Source organism: Macadamia integrifolia, chromosome 9 (assembly GCF_013358625.1).
Source record: "Macadamia integrifolia cultivar HAES 741 chromosome 9, SCU_Mint_v3, whole genome shotgun sequence".
Taxonomy (NCBI): domain Eukaryota; kingdom Viridiplantae; phylum Streptophyta; class Magnoliopsida; order Proteales; family Proteaceae; genus Macadamia; species Macadamia integrifolia.
Window position 1 is genome coordinate 15,917,256 of NC_056565.1, and position 13,713 is coordinate 15,930,968.

The 13,713-nt window shown below is 37.1% G+C and overlaps 1 protein-coding gene across 2 annotated transcripts; it reads left to right on the top strand.

Annotated features, from left to right (window-relative positions):
• The first annotated feature begins 6 nt into the window (after positions 1-6).
• Positions 7-12,635, top strand: LOC122089259. Of its 2 annotated transcripts, XM_042658844.1 has the most exons (14): positions 7-265; positions 418-519; positions 628-702; positions 844-938; positions 1,694-1,791; positions 2,000-2,051; positions 2,832-2,924; positions 3,400-3,510; positions 4,486-4,822; positions 4,989-5,503; positions 7,551-7,660; positions 11,562-11,620; positions 11,707-11,894; positions 12,263-12,635. In XM_042658844.1, exons 1-14 carry the CDS (start codon positions 220-222, stop codon positions 12,449-12,451), a joined length of 2,070 nt encoding a protein of 689 aa, XP_042514778.1. In that variant the 5' UTR covers positions 7-219; the 3' UTR covers positions 12,452-12,635. The 2 variants fall into 2 exon arrangements, with proteins under 2 accessions (XP_042514778.1, XP_042514779.1); XM_042658845.1 differs by lacking the exons at positions 7-265; positions 418-519 and having other exon boundaries at positions 634-739.
• Positions 12,636-13,713: the final 1,078 nt, after the last annotated feature.

Below are 13,713 nucleotides of genomic sequence, written 5' to 3' on the forward strand. Positions count from 1 at the left end.
AAAAAAAAAAAAAAAAGAAGCAGCTTTTTCTCAAAATCGTAACAGTTACAAGGAAAAATAAGTGTTATGCATAACAGGGTGGGTTAAGAAAACTAGGGTGGTATAAATGTAAGATTTCAAATTAGGTTGGTACAATATAATTTTCCAAAAAAAAAAAAAAAAAAACTTTTGGCGGTCTTTTTAAAGCACGGCTTGAACATTTCGCCAAAACATGCAAGCATGGCGGGAGCCAAGAAATCTTCATCTTCTTCGCCCATTTCAATCGGTAAGCGGAAGATAAACCCCAACACAGAAATCGCCTCTGAACGAAGCCCTCATTCCAGAAAACTTTAGAATTTTCATTTTTCCCTTTTTTTTTTTTTTTTTTTTTTTCGGGTACGGCTTCTCTGTTCGATTGCAACGGTACCTGTTTTGCAGGAAATTGCAAGGTTGATATCGATGGAAACAACTTCACCTGCCAATCTAGACGAAATAATCTTCAAATTTCGGTGTCAGATGCCGCAAAAATCAAAATCTCAGGTAGTGTTTTGTAACTGCAGCACAATCTTCCCATTTTCCGAAGGTACGATACTTCGATTTTCTCTGAATCTTGAATCGTATTTTATCCTCTTAAATTTTAATGCCCAGTGAACAATCCAAGAAAACACATGACGAAGAAGAAGTTCGATGATCTTCAGCATGAAGAGTCCAGAGAAAGAAGCGGTAAGGAGAAAGTGGAGAAGGAGATTTCCTTCTCTAGGTGAACGAAAACCTAGTCCTTTCATTTGATATCTGTGTTGTTACTTTGGATTTTCACTCTTGGTATCCTTCGGGTGGTTTATTTATCGGCTTTTCTATTCTCAGTGGAAGGGGAGAAAGTTTCTTCTTTGCGGGATCAGCTTTTCTTCTTTCTTGTTAATCCTAAAGATATAGATAGCCGTAGCAAATCGTTACTCCAGGTGACTCTCTCTCTCTCTCTCTCTCTCTCTCTCTCAGTGTGAGTGTGAATAGTGCTACTTTGGTTTGGAAGCCTGCTTTGCCGGATGGTCTGGAAAATGTTTCTAATTCATGAAGCATTGTTCCTCTAGATTTGGAGTGACCAGAATGGAATCATTTCTTACTTTAAAGAGCCTTGAGTTGAATACCTTGTTTAATTATCATAAGAGGAAGAGAGGGGGGGGGGGGGGGAATTTCATTCGTTGTTTGTTTATCAAAATAGCACAGTACTCAGGAAGGTTCTTAGTGGTAGCTCAAAAGGCCAGTCATCTCATTGCATCAGCTGAGTCAGTTCAAGCTGACCAAATCTGCAGATTTGTCAATTGGAAATGACTGATCCTAGACATAGCTGACACTGGAAGATCATCTTCCGGGCCATAATAGTAAAGAGCTGGTGGTTTTTTACCACTGCACTAAGTTGGGTCCAGCAAAATATTATGTGATAATCAGGGGTTTTGTTGTGCTTTAAATTTTGAATTAACCATAAGAAATTGCTGCAAGTTGTTCATGCTTGCATATTCTATGCATCTTCTTTTTAGATAAATCCTATTAGTGCTCTTTCCTTGCTGATGTCTTGAATTTGTCTTCAAATGTTGCATATTTTTATTTTCTTCGTCCTTATTGTTTTGACATACTCACCACCAGCCTGTTCGTTTTCCCTTTCATTTTGAATTTTAAATGATTATTATGGTCTTAGGTGGGCATTTATGGATTGCAGGAAGTCCTAAATATTTATATGAAAGAGCTACCTGCAATGAGTTATGCGGCTAACACTGGAAAGGAATCACTTTTCCTTGAAAGATGTGTATTAAATGGGTAAGAATCATTTTCTGTGCTCCTTTTTCTTCTTGCCAGTAAATTCAAGATTCTTACTATTTCTCTTCAACCATGAGGTAAGATGTTGATTGACTGTAACTGATTGTAGATGCATTTGTTGAAATGGACAAACTTTCACTGGCTCTGTGTGATTACCTGTTACACAGCTTTTGATTATTTAAAACTTTTCTGCTCCTTAACTCTGCAGAAAATACTGCACATTGCTTTTGAAATCAAATTCTGTCAAAGGACCAGGAGAGGTAAGCACTAGGTTCAAGTCTCTTATTAATCTTTATTTTTCCTTCCAAGTTATTTTTAAAATAAAATCTTCTTATGTATAGAATGAGCTTTTTCTATACCCACCTTGGGTCATAGATATTAAAAGGTACCAGGCTACTTATACTCCCACCTTTTTTGTTCCCTGCAAACAGTTCTAACGTGTGGCTGCAGGCAGTTAATTGTATCATTCGTACAATTTCTATGACAAGTACTCAACCAAACCAAACCTCTCCTCCCAGCTCCCATAGAAAGATTAAACCAGAAATTTGTATATTTCTGAGGTTGTGCATTTTCTGTAACATCGAACTCTTACGAACCTGGAGCAGCATGTGCTCTAATTTCTCCCTTAGGGTGTGATGCATTGGATATGAAATTAGGATGTTATAAATTGGAAAGTAATGTGGGATTGATTGTGCAGGCAATGTGAGGGCTTTCTACGATGAGTCTCTTTTGTCTTGGCCAATAGAACTCATCTTTTGGTCACCTGAAAAGCAAACTACTTTCATGTGGGCACATTTCATCATTGCCTGTTGTTTTGTCAATTCAAACAGTGAGCCAATGAACCTTATATGACCACTAGCTGCACTTCTGCTGACAAATCCGTCCACTAATTATGTGGTGTAGATCTGCATATAGTTTTTTTGGATGAATGATAGATCTGCATTTATTACCAGATGCAATTGGATCGTGCCAGTCAATGAAATGTAGACTTTTCTGGTTTTGAAGGTTGTTCATGATCCTTTCTCATTTTCTCTATACAGGTGATAGCTGCAATAACTTATCAGATAATTCCCACTGATACCCAGTATGCTGAGATTCCTCTTATGGCCGTCAGTTCAAACTACCAGAACGAGGTTTAGTGCTATTTGTGAATTTCATTTTATCACACATATTTGGAATGCCTATACTGAGTTCAAATTTTCTTCTATGATGGCCACCTGCTATTGATATTTTTTTATATCACTGCTAGATTTTATATGGTTAATCTAAGAAATATCACTGCAAAAGAGGTAAGAAAGGATAATGAGGTTAAAAATAGAATCTCTTTAAGCCAGATATTCAAATGCTTATGTTCTGTCAAATATTTGAAATGAGACCTGGATGGTTCTAGATTCTCTTCAAGGTACTTTATTTTCATAATGAATTCCATTTTGTAAATTGCACAGATAAGGTTGTTTTGATGCCTGCAGTTGATATGATTAGTATATCATAGAGTACATTTGTTTTTGTATATGTGTTCTTCTCAATGTGTATTCTACTCTATGGAAAATTCAGATACATTTGACATTCTATCTCCCAAAAATTTTGATTGATGCAAGTGATTTTCAGGGAATTGGTTGCCTTCTGTACGCAGAGTTGAGAAAGAGACTGCAAAATGTTGGTATTTGTACAATATTATGTTGGGCAGACAAGGAATCAGAGGGATTTTGGCTTAAACAGGTACCTTAAATAGAGCTTGGCATGATTGTGGTGTGAAATTTATTAAACTATGACCATTGTGTCATTTTAGGGCTAGGCTTGCACTTGACTTAGGATTGAGAGAGCCAGACTTGCTGAGCTTAGGCTTGGCTTATCAAGATTCGATTGGTTCATCTCAGGCTTGGCTGGTTCACCTAAGTCCAATACACATGATAAGTTGACTGAGTTCCAAATGTTAAAAGCCCATGTAGCATCCTGAATCTTAAAACTTTACCAATGTTGATCACTTGATCTTGTTTTATCTTTTATCTACAAGGCATAAAATATAAACATGGAAATATACACAAATTTGAGCTGTAGGCTCTATTGCTAAAAGAGCTTAAATGCTTAATCTTGGGTTGTATCTCAGATCATAAGCTGAAAAATAAAGCTCAGACTCAACTCAAGTGAGACTAGCTGGCTCAGCTCATTGAATGTGATGGTTTTATGCTTTTTTATGCTTGATTATGATAAGTCTCCCCCAATGATGGCCTATAAACTTATCTAGTTTGTATGGTACCTTTACTGTGAAATTTCCAAAAGTAGCAGAAATATTCTTCTCGTAATGAAGCCTCTTTATTCATCATGATTGCATAATAAGAAGGTGATTTCTTGAACCAGATTCTGCCATTCTGGAGCTGAAAGAATAATTGAATTTGAGCTAGGGCTAAATTCATGAGATTACTAAGTTTCCTATCTTTTGTTGAGAATCTGCATATTTATTTTAATTTTCCTGTCAATTTTCTAATGGCTGATTTCTTTATTTTATACATTATCAACCTTGTTGAGAGAAGTACCTAGCTAAGATACTATCATGTCACTTCATGACCTCAGTCTAGTGGTCTTTTGCAGAAGCTGTGCATCTTTGCATTTTAGGAACCAGAGACCTCTACGATCTTTAGTAAAATTAAAATTGGATTGTAATTTTTGATGTTTGAGAGATGGACCTTTAAGCAGGGTTTTGTTATAGTCGCAGAGGTGGATATCTCAGGTAGAGTTCGCAAACTACCTATTAAAGCTGACATCCGGAGGGCATTATGCTTTCCTGGTAGTTCCACTCTCATGGTTTCTCATCTTAACAAGGATTTCAGCATTCGAGCCACTCCTTTGAGTCAATTTGAGTTTTGCTTACCATCAAGACCTTCATCTGTTCCTGCTAAAGTTCAAGAACTGGTGGGTGGGGAGGATTCTTCAAAAGAAGTAGCCATGGTGAATCCAATCATTACCCAGTCTGAAAGTTCTGAACATGTAAACTCAGTGAAAGATGGATGCTCAGAAGATAAAGACTTGAATGGTAGGTGGAGTCTACCTATTATTTATTGTGTTTTCTTTTAATTCTAACTTACTATTTTGCATCTATTATGACAAAGTATCATTAAAATTTTTATTAGTTCATTCCTTTAAGCAAATATTTTTGTTTTTCCTAATGAAGTGGTAGCTAACTTCATTATTTTTGGCAGTTTCTCACCCTAGACATGATATAGAGAGTTGCACTGACTTTGTTCCTTTAAAAGGAGTGGATTGCAAAGTCACAGATACTAGTTCAAGAATAGTGGAAACTAGCGATGATGCTTATGTAAGGAATTGTTCTTGCTCTGGACAAGGTGCAAGAAGGAGAGACTGGGAAGCTTCCTTGTCGTCATTAAAGTCAAAAAAGATAAAGGGTAGTCATCATATAGACTGCCACTTAGAGTCTAATTGGGATCTCAGTTGTGAACAAGATCGAGGAAATGATTTTTCTATTAATGGCTGCACCATTGCTGCTTCTAGAGGTAAGTTTTTGGTGGAGGTTAATGAAGAGCATCCAGCCACGGATTCCACAAAGCTTAGTGCCAAAGAGAGTGGGCCATTTGGTCCATTTCATATCATGCCAAATGAAGATCATATCACCAAGGAACTTCCCTCAAAAGTAAATTTTCCTAGCATCATGCTAATGAATATGGCTGATGATGTCAAAAAAGAACGTCTAACCAAGGTATATATTGTTTGTTCCATTTGAAATACGTATTTGATGTTGCTGGAAGATAATTGAAACAGTCTTGACTTATTGTGCTTAAAATTCGTCTTAAATTCAATTTTTTTTTTGGGATTCTTCATGCTACAACCATTTTATGGGAGGTTTGAAAACCATCGGAGACTGACTTGTTTCCTTATTTTTCTCAATCAGACCTTATATTGTCTCTTAGATTTCTTTATGCGAGGTCCTTTTGCCAATATAGGGTCTGCAAACTGTAATTCAGGAGTTGTGATAACATTTGATTTGGGAGGTTACTGACTCATCTGGCTTCAAATTTCAATAAACACCTACAAACAACAGTCTGTTGCAGATCAGAAGGTTCCAAAAGAAAGCAGTGGTTAAGAAAACAACCTTCCAGCTACATCATATGAGGAATAGCAACAAAGAAACTGCAGCTCATTATAACTAATGACATAATCTCATGAACCATTTATGAAACCCGCTAAAAGGAAAATCAGATCCAAAAGCTTGTTAAATAACCAAACCCTGGTTCGCTAATTAAAGCAAGTGAGAAACCTCTACTTGTACTATCCTTACTATCAGCCGCATGGCTTATTTGCATGGAAGTATCTTAGGAGTAAATCATCTTCTTGGGACTTGTGATTTCAAGAACAAGGAGTTGGATGTCTTTTACAACCAGTAACACATCAGTCCGAGTTCAGTCTATTCATGTTTTAAATATTGCATTAGGATTTACAAGAAGTTAAATTCAAAGTTGATAACTTATTCTTGCATCTGAGACTTACAGTAGAAATGAGTATAAGGTAAAGCAACTGAAGCATATTTCACATAATGAGGCTTCATAAGAAGCAAACATCCAGCTGGACATATTTTTTCTTAACTAGAAACCTGATAAAGTTTTCAGATTTTAAAGTTGAAGGAAAGAGAGAGCCTGGAAGTATTGATAGCTTATTTCACAGCTTCACTTAAAATAAAGAATTAACTCATGCTTTAGCCAGCATAAGTTTTATTTTATCTTTGGTAGGTTAGAGCTATAATTGAATCCCAATTCTTCACTGGTTAATCAATCAGCCTAGAGGCCAGGGCACAGCCACAAGGGTGAGTTCTCAATGCAAGGTTATGTTTAACAAGGGGAGAATGCTACACTGGCTGATGGTGATTTCATAATACCTATTCTTTAGTATCTGTTAGGAGTTTTGAGAAGCCACTTTTTACAAGACTGCCAAAGATTAGGACTGTCTCCAATCCACCCTCCCCCAGAACACTGTGAAAGTGTGTTTTGCACCAGATTATGGTCCATTGTCACATTTTAGGGGCTGTCATTTGGTGCGATGATAAGAACTCAAACCCTTTTCTGGGAGGGTGCCTAGGTCGCCTAGATGATGCCTTGATTTTTCCCCCCTCCAATGACTAGGAACACCCTGACACCATAACTATGGCAGGTGTGAAGAGGTGTGTTCAAGTCTGAGGGTGGAGAGTGAACACAAAAATGTTGTTTAGGAGCAACCCTATCCACCCATCCCAATACTTTGCAGAAGCTGGACTAGCACTGGGTTATGACCCCTCTATTGGTCGTTTTGAGGTCTTAGTGTGAGGCACCTTTTGATATATTATATATTTCTTGTATATTGGTTTATTCTTCAAGCATTTGGTATGACACCCCAAAAGAGATGATGAATTTTATAGCTTTGCATGAGTGTGACATAAGTTGTATCTTGAATATTCTTAAAGCTGACTGGACCAAATCATCATTCATTTATCACATTAAACTTTATATTTTTCCTTTTCTTCTTCTCCTCTGTTTTTTTTTTTTTTTGGATAAGTTCTGTAATGATTATGTAGCTTGATTTCTTGATCAGTTTATTCTTATTTACTGTAATCACCAATCATCCTGTGTAAAGTGTAGTAACTAATTTGATCGGCGCTTGTATTTTCAATTCACTGATCTTGGAAATATTTTCTGCTAAAACTTTTGCATAACCATGTGTGTTTATTGTTTTCTTAATGACGGATAGTTTCTGTTATGTATTGATGTTGATGTTAGATAATTGAAGACCTTGGCGGTGTTGTTACCTCTGAAGGAAGTGTCAGCACTCATACTATCACAGGAAAAGTGAGAAGAACTCTAAATCTCTGCACTGCTCTTTGTTCAGGGTTAGTCTTACACCTTAGGCCACTTCAGTTTGTTCCTCTCTCTCTCTCTCTCTCTCTCTCACACACACACACACACACACACACATTTATACTGAAATTTATCTTATCTTACCTCGTGTGTTAGAGACTTTCTCCTGTTTATTCTTTTAGTGGGCAAAAGTTTTAACCAAGCATTCATTTATGGTTTTATTTCCATTTATAATCAAGTTTTTCTAAGATGTTGGCTTTGTCAGAGGAATGTATTTTCAAATAGATGGAATGGTTTTTTTGTTAGGACCCAATCTCTACTTTGCAATTGCACTAACACTCAGGAGCATGGTTTGAGGAATTGGATCGGATCGGTCAGAATTGGTCAGATCGAGTTCTCAAACCTTGCTCAGGAGAGCCCAATAGCAATGCGTAGAGAGCTAAGTATGTATGTAGATGTCTTTCATCACAAGGAACAAAAGGAGAAACCCACAAAGCCTATAATGCATAAGAGAAGATGTGGAGGTAAGATAATACTGCATTATTAATCAGAAAATTTTAGCAGTTCAAACAAATATTTCCCACTTGATTCATGTCTAGAACACCCTTTACATATAACTCTTAGTTATAATGAAAGGTGAATATTTTTTATTTCTATTTGATTCTGCACATCAAAATAACATGGGTTAACTTTGTAAAACCAATTAAAACTTTCAGAACAAGATCTTCATAATCCTGTAAGGAAGTAAGTAAATAATAAACTTTTGACTTATTGACTGCAATCTGAAGCAAGTCAAGCAACTATTGGTTAACCAGTCCAGTGTGACAGGCCCTCTAACAATTTGAGAAGAAATGAAAGAAGAAAATTTCGAAAAGGTGGCTTGAGAAGCTGATGATAATACATGGATGCTCTTTTTCTGTTTTCCTGAAAGTTGCTCTATGTATTTAGATAAGTAGAAAAAACCAAACGAGGAAAATCTAAAAAAGAGGTGTACCCAATGCACGAGGCTCCTGCCACTGTGGGGTCTGGGGAGAGTCATAATGTATGCAGCCTTACCCTAGAGGCTTTTTCCTGACTCAAACCCATGACCACTTGGTCGCAATGGAGCAACCTTACCATTGTGCCGAGGTCCGCCCTCAAAACAAGGAAAATCTGTACATACATATTTACATTAGGGTTACTCTGTTTGTCACTGAGCTGGTTACAACCAGTGTTATCAATTCGGCCGAATAATTCGCGAATTATTCGGCCGAATAATTCGCGAATTATTCGGCCGAACCGAATTTTTCCGATTTTATCAAAAATTCTGACTGAATCAGAATTTAAAATAAAATTCGGTAAAATTCGCGATTTTTTCAAAAGTGAATATAAAACGCGAATAATTCGGACCGAATCTGAATTAAACCGAATTATTCGGTCCAATTAAACAGTATTAAAAAAAAAAACAAAACAAAACAAAAAAAATAACCCAATAAGCTTTTTTGACCGCTTTTTTGACCGAATCCTTAAATTAATCAACCGAATTATTCCGAATAATTCTCCGCCCGAATAATTCCCGAATCCGAATTTGCTAACTATGGTTACAACTGATTTTGTAACCTCTCTTTTCCATAGTTTTTAAGGCGCTGGTAAGGCGACGCCTTAGTAACACCTTGGAGCTGATGCGGTCTAGAGATGGTAAGGTGGTGCTTCGCCTTATGTGAAGTGGCACCTTTTGGGGGTTTTTTTTTTTAAACATATTTTAAAATTACTTGATGAAGATTCCAAATATAGATTTTTTATTGGTAGTTGTATGGTTTTGTTAACACTTGAGATGTATGGGATCAGCTTTACTCCACCCAAAATAACCAAAACAAACAAAACAAAAACACGATTCACAAACAGGGTTTGGATTTTGTCAAGGGTTTTAAGAAAGGGCTTTGAGAAGGAATCAAGGAACAAGGAAGAACCACTGATCCAGGCGACCATTTTTCTCTGGCAACGGTGAGCTTCATTTTTCTTTGACAGGAGTAGAAATATAGTGGATGACCTTAGGGCTTAGGCACTCATTTTGGCATCATAGAGGTAAGTATAATAAATACTTATATTTTTTGTCTTCTTTTCTTTATATTTATAATTTTGTTTCATGATTATGTATTTGTATTATATGTTGATATGATTGATGATTGATGATTGATGATTGATGATTGATGATTGAATATTGATGATTGATGATTGATGATTGATGAAGATGAACTTAGTTTATTCACTTTATTGGTTTGTTTTCTTGATGAATATCTTACATTGGTATGAATATGAACCTTTAATATTTATTTAACATCTGAGTAGTAGGATTCAACTAGGATTTGAGCCAAATAGATTGGTTTTATAAAAAAATTACACAGGAACGCTTTAGTCGATAAGGCGACGTTTTATGCCCACCTTATCGCTAAGGCGCTTCGAAAGACCCTCAAATGCCTCCGTCGCCTTACCGCCTTAAAAACTATGCTCTTTTCTAAACTGTCTCCCTCTTTTGACCAATTTGGTATTGGGACAACATAAGTAATTTCATGCAGCTTAGCTTGGATAAATGGGTCAACTTGAGCCAAAGCTACAAAAACATGTGTGGCTTTAACCTAACCCAAATCATCATTCACCTACCTCTGAACTATGCAGCAAAATAGTTTGCCCAAGTCAAGGTCAAGTTCAGTTTTCCGATCTTCTCGATGAGCTCCGGCGACAGTTTCTTCAATGGTTCTCTCCTTTAGGATATGGAAAATAAATAATAAAAGATACATAAATATGAAACTATTGTAGAGGGGATATGGTCACTATTCAGGCGGGTTGTTTGGGGCAACAGAAGAAACACCAACATATTCAATCAAGTCTTCTTTGGAATCTGTTGACCACCTTCATCAAAAGCCATAAAGTGCATGATCTCGCAAAGGGGAGGTTAAATGGAACATATTAGAGAAGATGTGATGCATCAAGTTTCACAATAAATTAGCCTCTCTTTGTAAATAAGCTGGCTGGATTGGAACATCTCAAATGTTGATTCTGGTCGATATAAGCTCACACACTTGCCTATACCTGGGTCCAAATCACCAATGTTTCTGCCCAGCCGAACAAATTGGTTGTATTTCAAGTTTCCGATGCAAGAGTATTTTGAGTTAGATATAAATATATCCACCCACCCTCCCCCCCACCAAAAAAAAAAAAAAAAAAAAAAGAAAAATAAAAGGCCAACTCAATTGAAAAAAAAAAATAAATAAAAGGCCAACTCAATTGAAAGGAGGTATTCTCATATTCCCGATTCTTTAATGTTAAGAAACTTATCCAGATAGTGTTTTCCTGTTTTGATGTCATACAATGAACAAGGATATATAGTATTTTCTCAGTTGTCCTTCACTTGCTGATTATCAGCAACTGATGAACCCAAGCTGTTGTATGCCTTTGACATTGTCTCCGACTCTCATAGACTCTTCTATGAGTTTTTGGTAATGTTATGGCTGAATTTGGGTATTATTGTATTTGAAAAAATCTAAACTCCCATTAATTTTCAGTTAAGAATAAGATTTATTTAAGGAACTATGGTGTTGTTTAGTGGAAATGGATGGACTACTACCTCAATTGATTAACCAAAATATGAGAGATAAAGAAAATTTGGACAATTGATTAACCAGAATATGAGAGAAAGATTCTCTGACATTTTGGCTGATTTAAAACCTTGATTTTCATTGATGTCTCCTAAACTAAGATATTTTCAATTTTGTATATCCTTTAACAGTTGTGTATAGAATGTAGCATAGATTAATCTTAATCCGAAACAACAAAATTAGATCGGCTTGTTGCCACAGTGCAGTGACTTTGTTAGCATTATTACTTTATCATTTCAATCCTGAAACTCTGGTCTTCAAAGTTGGTTGACTTCATGAATTATTACTAATGATGCAGTGCTTGGATAATCTCACCCAGTTGGTTAAAAGAAAGCTTTAGGGAAGGCAGATTTGTGGGTAAGTGGAGAACCGCTTCTTTACACTTTAGATATTTGATGAAGCAATCTGTTAATGACTCATTATCTGCCCCACTTATTCTGCAGATGAATTGCCATTTATTTTAAAAGATGAAGAATATGAGTTGAGATACAAAACGGAATTGAAAGATGCTGTTCAGAGGGCAAAAACAAGGCCCCGAGCTTTGCTTAAAGGGTATGACATCTGCCTTGCTGTGCATGTCCAGCCTCCAGTTGACATGCTTTCAGCCATTGCAAAGTCTGCTGGTGGAAATGTAAGTTCTCACCAAGTTGTACTTATTAACTTCTACTTCATTCTCAATAAATTCTGGATATTTGGATGAAGTTATAGGTTGGGCTTTTAATGTGAAATTCCATCAGTGCACATACTTTAGAGATGGCGTATGCTGTATAAGACTTACAATCTGTTGGATTCATTGTATTTCTTCAAATGAAATGAAAGGGTCCTGTTTTATTTATTTATTTTCATGTCCGCTTTGTTTTTTGCAGGCTTTCTAAATTACTAGTGTTGATTTTTAGTTCTTCAACATGGCGGGTTGCTAGTTCCATATTAATTGCTGCATTTTATAGGTTCTCTAAAAGTAACTGACATAATTTAGTTGCCTCTCAATCTCATTTACAGGTTCTTAAGGGGTTAGACAAAGTAGTTGAGCCATCAAAAACAATTTTTGTGGCATGTGAAGAAGACATGGAAGAGGCACTTGTAGCCACAAATAAAGGGCTATTGACTTTCAACTGTGACTGGTTCATGAACTGTATTATGAGGCAAGAGCTTGATTTGGAGGCCCCTAAATTTGCAGAGTCCCTCTAGGACAATTCCCCCCCCCCCCCCAGCCCCCTCTTTCCGTTTGGTTGGTAGATATAAATGTCTGCAGATGCAAGGGTCTTTTTGTTAATCAGAAGGAATGAAGCTTTACCATGTACAAATGTGATTATTGGAACGGGACATTTTCAATGCTAATGTAGGCATTTCCTCTTGTTATGCTAAGCAAATATACTTGTCTAGGCTCTTCATTAGCAACTGTAGGTGAATTAAGGTAGCTACTGTTAAAGAGTTCCTACTTCCCCATGTCTGATAATGACTGACGCTCAGACAGATGCAGGCTCGCTAGACCTGCCACTGTTATTTCTTCTCCAGCCCTTTGACATACTGCATTGATCTTCCACTCTTCTTGGCGATGCGACAAGACCTGAACCACCCATCTCCGTCCTTGTTTCTGCTCTTCTTGTTCATGAGACTAGCTATGGCATGGGCTTCAACAGTACTTTTCTGGGTGCATAAATCAAAGCTTGAAGCTACGGCTATAATCTCTAATACTAAATCAAGTCAAAGCCCTGGCCAAGTTGAGGTCTCATGTTCCTTCAGCAGCTGAACCAAGGACTGAGCATCTGTGTATGTGTACTTCGGGTTCTCTCAGCTTGTCTGTGGTCATCTTGGAATCACAAATGGCCAGGATTGTGAGGACCTGCAGTCCTTCAGCATTGTATTTCCTGATTTCCTCCCGCCTAACACAAAATAGGATATGTTATTTGTCATTATCTGATCTGCCGTCTGTGATTCCATTGCTAAAGCTCCCTTGTGCAATGTATTAACCACTAGGAAGGTAAGGAGGATTCAATGTTTATGAAGTGCTCAACAATGCATCATCCTTTGTAATTATCACAGAAATTCCTTTATAAGCCAAGAGCCAGCACAACACTAGGAGAAACTTGACATCAATTTGAAGATGTATGGATTATTTTTATGGCAGAGGGTTTTCTGAGTAAGGGAAGTTGGGGAGCGCCGCCAATGAGGTGTGACAAAATGGTATTGAATAGGGCAACGAAATACATTTCATGAAAGATGGACACAAAAATGCTAGCATACTCTACCCCAGGGCTCAAAGAATTTTTTTCTTATTTTAATAATGGGTTGAGGATCAATGCCAGGTTGAGTGCAATTTGCGTGAGCACCCCAGCCAATGGGACAACATACAGGGTCATCCAATAGGGGCCCAGTGGGACAACTTACAGAGGCATCCAATGGGGGGGCCGGGGGGAGGCTTGATCATTTTATAGCCCCTTGTGAGATTG

Excerpts from the sequence above, each read along its gene's own strand:
- LOC122089259 (XM_042658844.1), top strand. The coding sequence starts at position 220 with ATGGCGGGAGCCAAGAAATCTTCATCTTCTTCGCCCATTTCAATCG. Across the intron at positions 4,823-4,988 it reads AGAAGATAAAGACTTGAATG|TTTCTCACCCTAGACATGAT; the intron begins GTAGGTGGAGTC and ends TATTTTTGGCAG. Across the intron at positions 11,895-12,262 it reads CAAAGTCTGCTGGTGGAAAT|GTTCTTAAGGGGTTAGACAA; the intron begins GTAAGTTCTCAC and ends TCTCATTTACAG.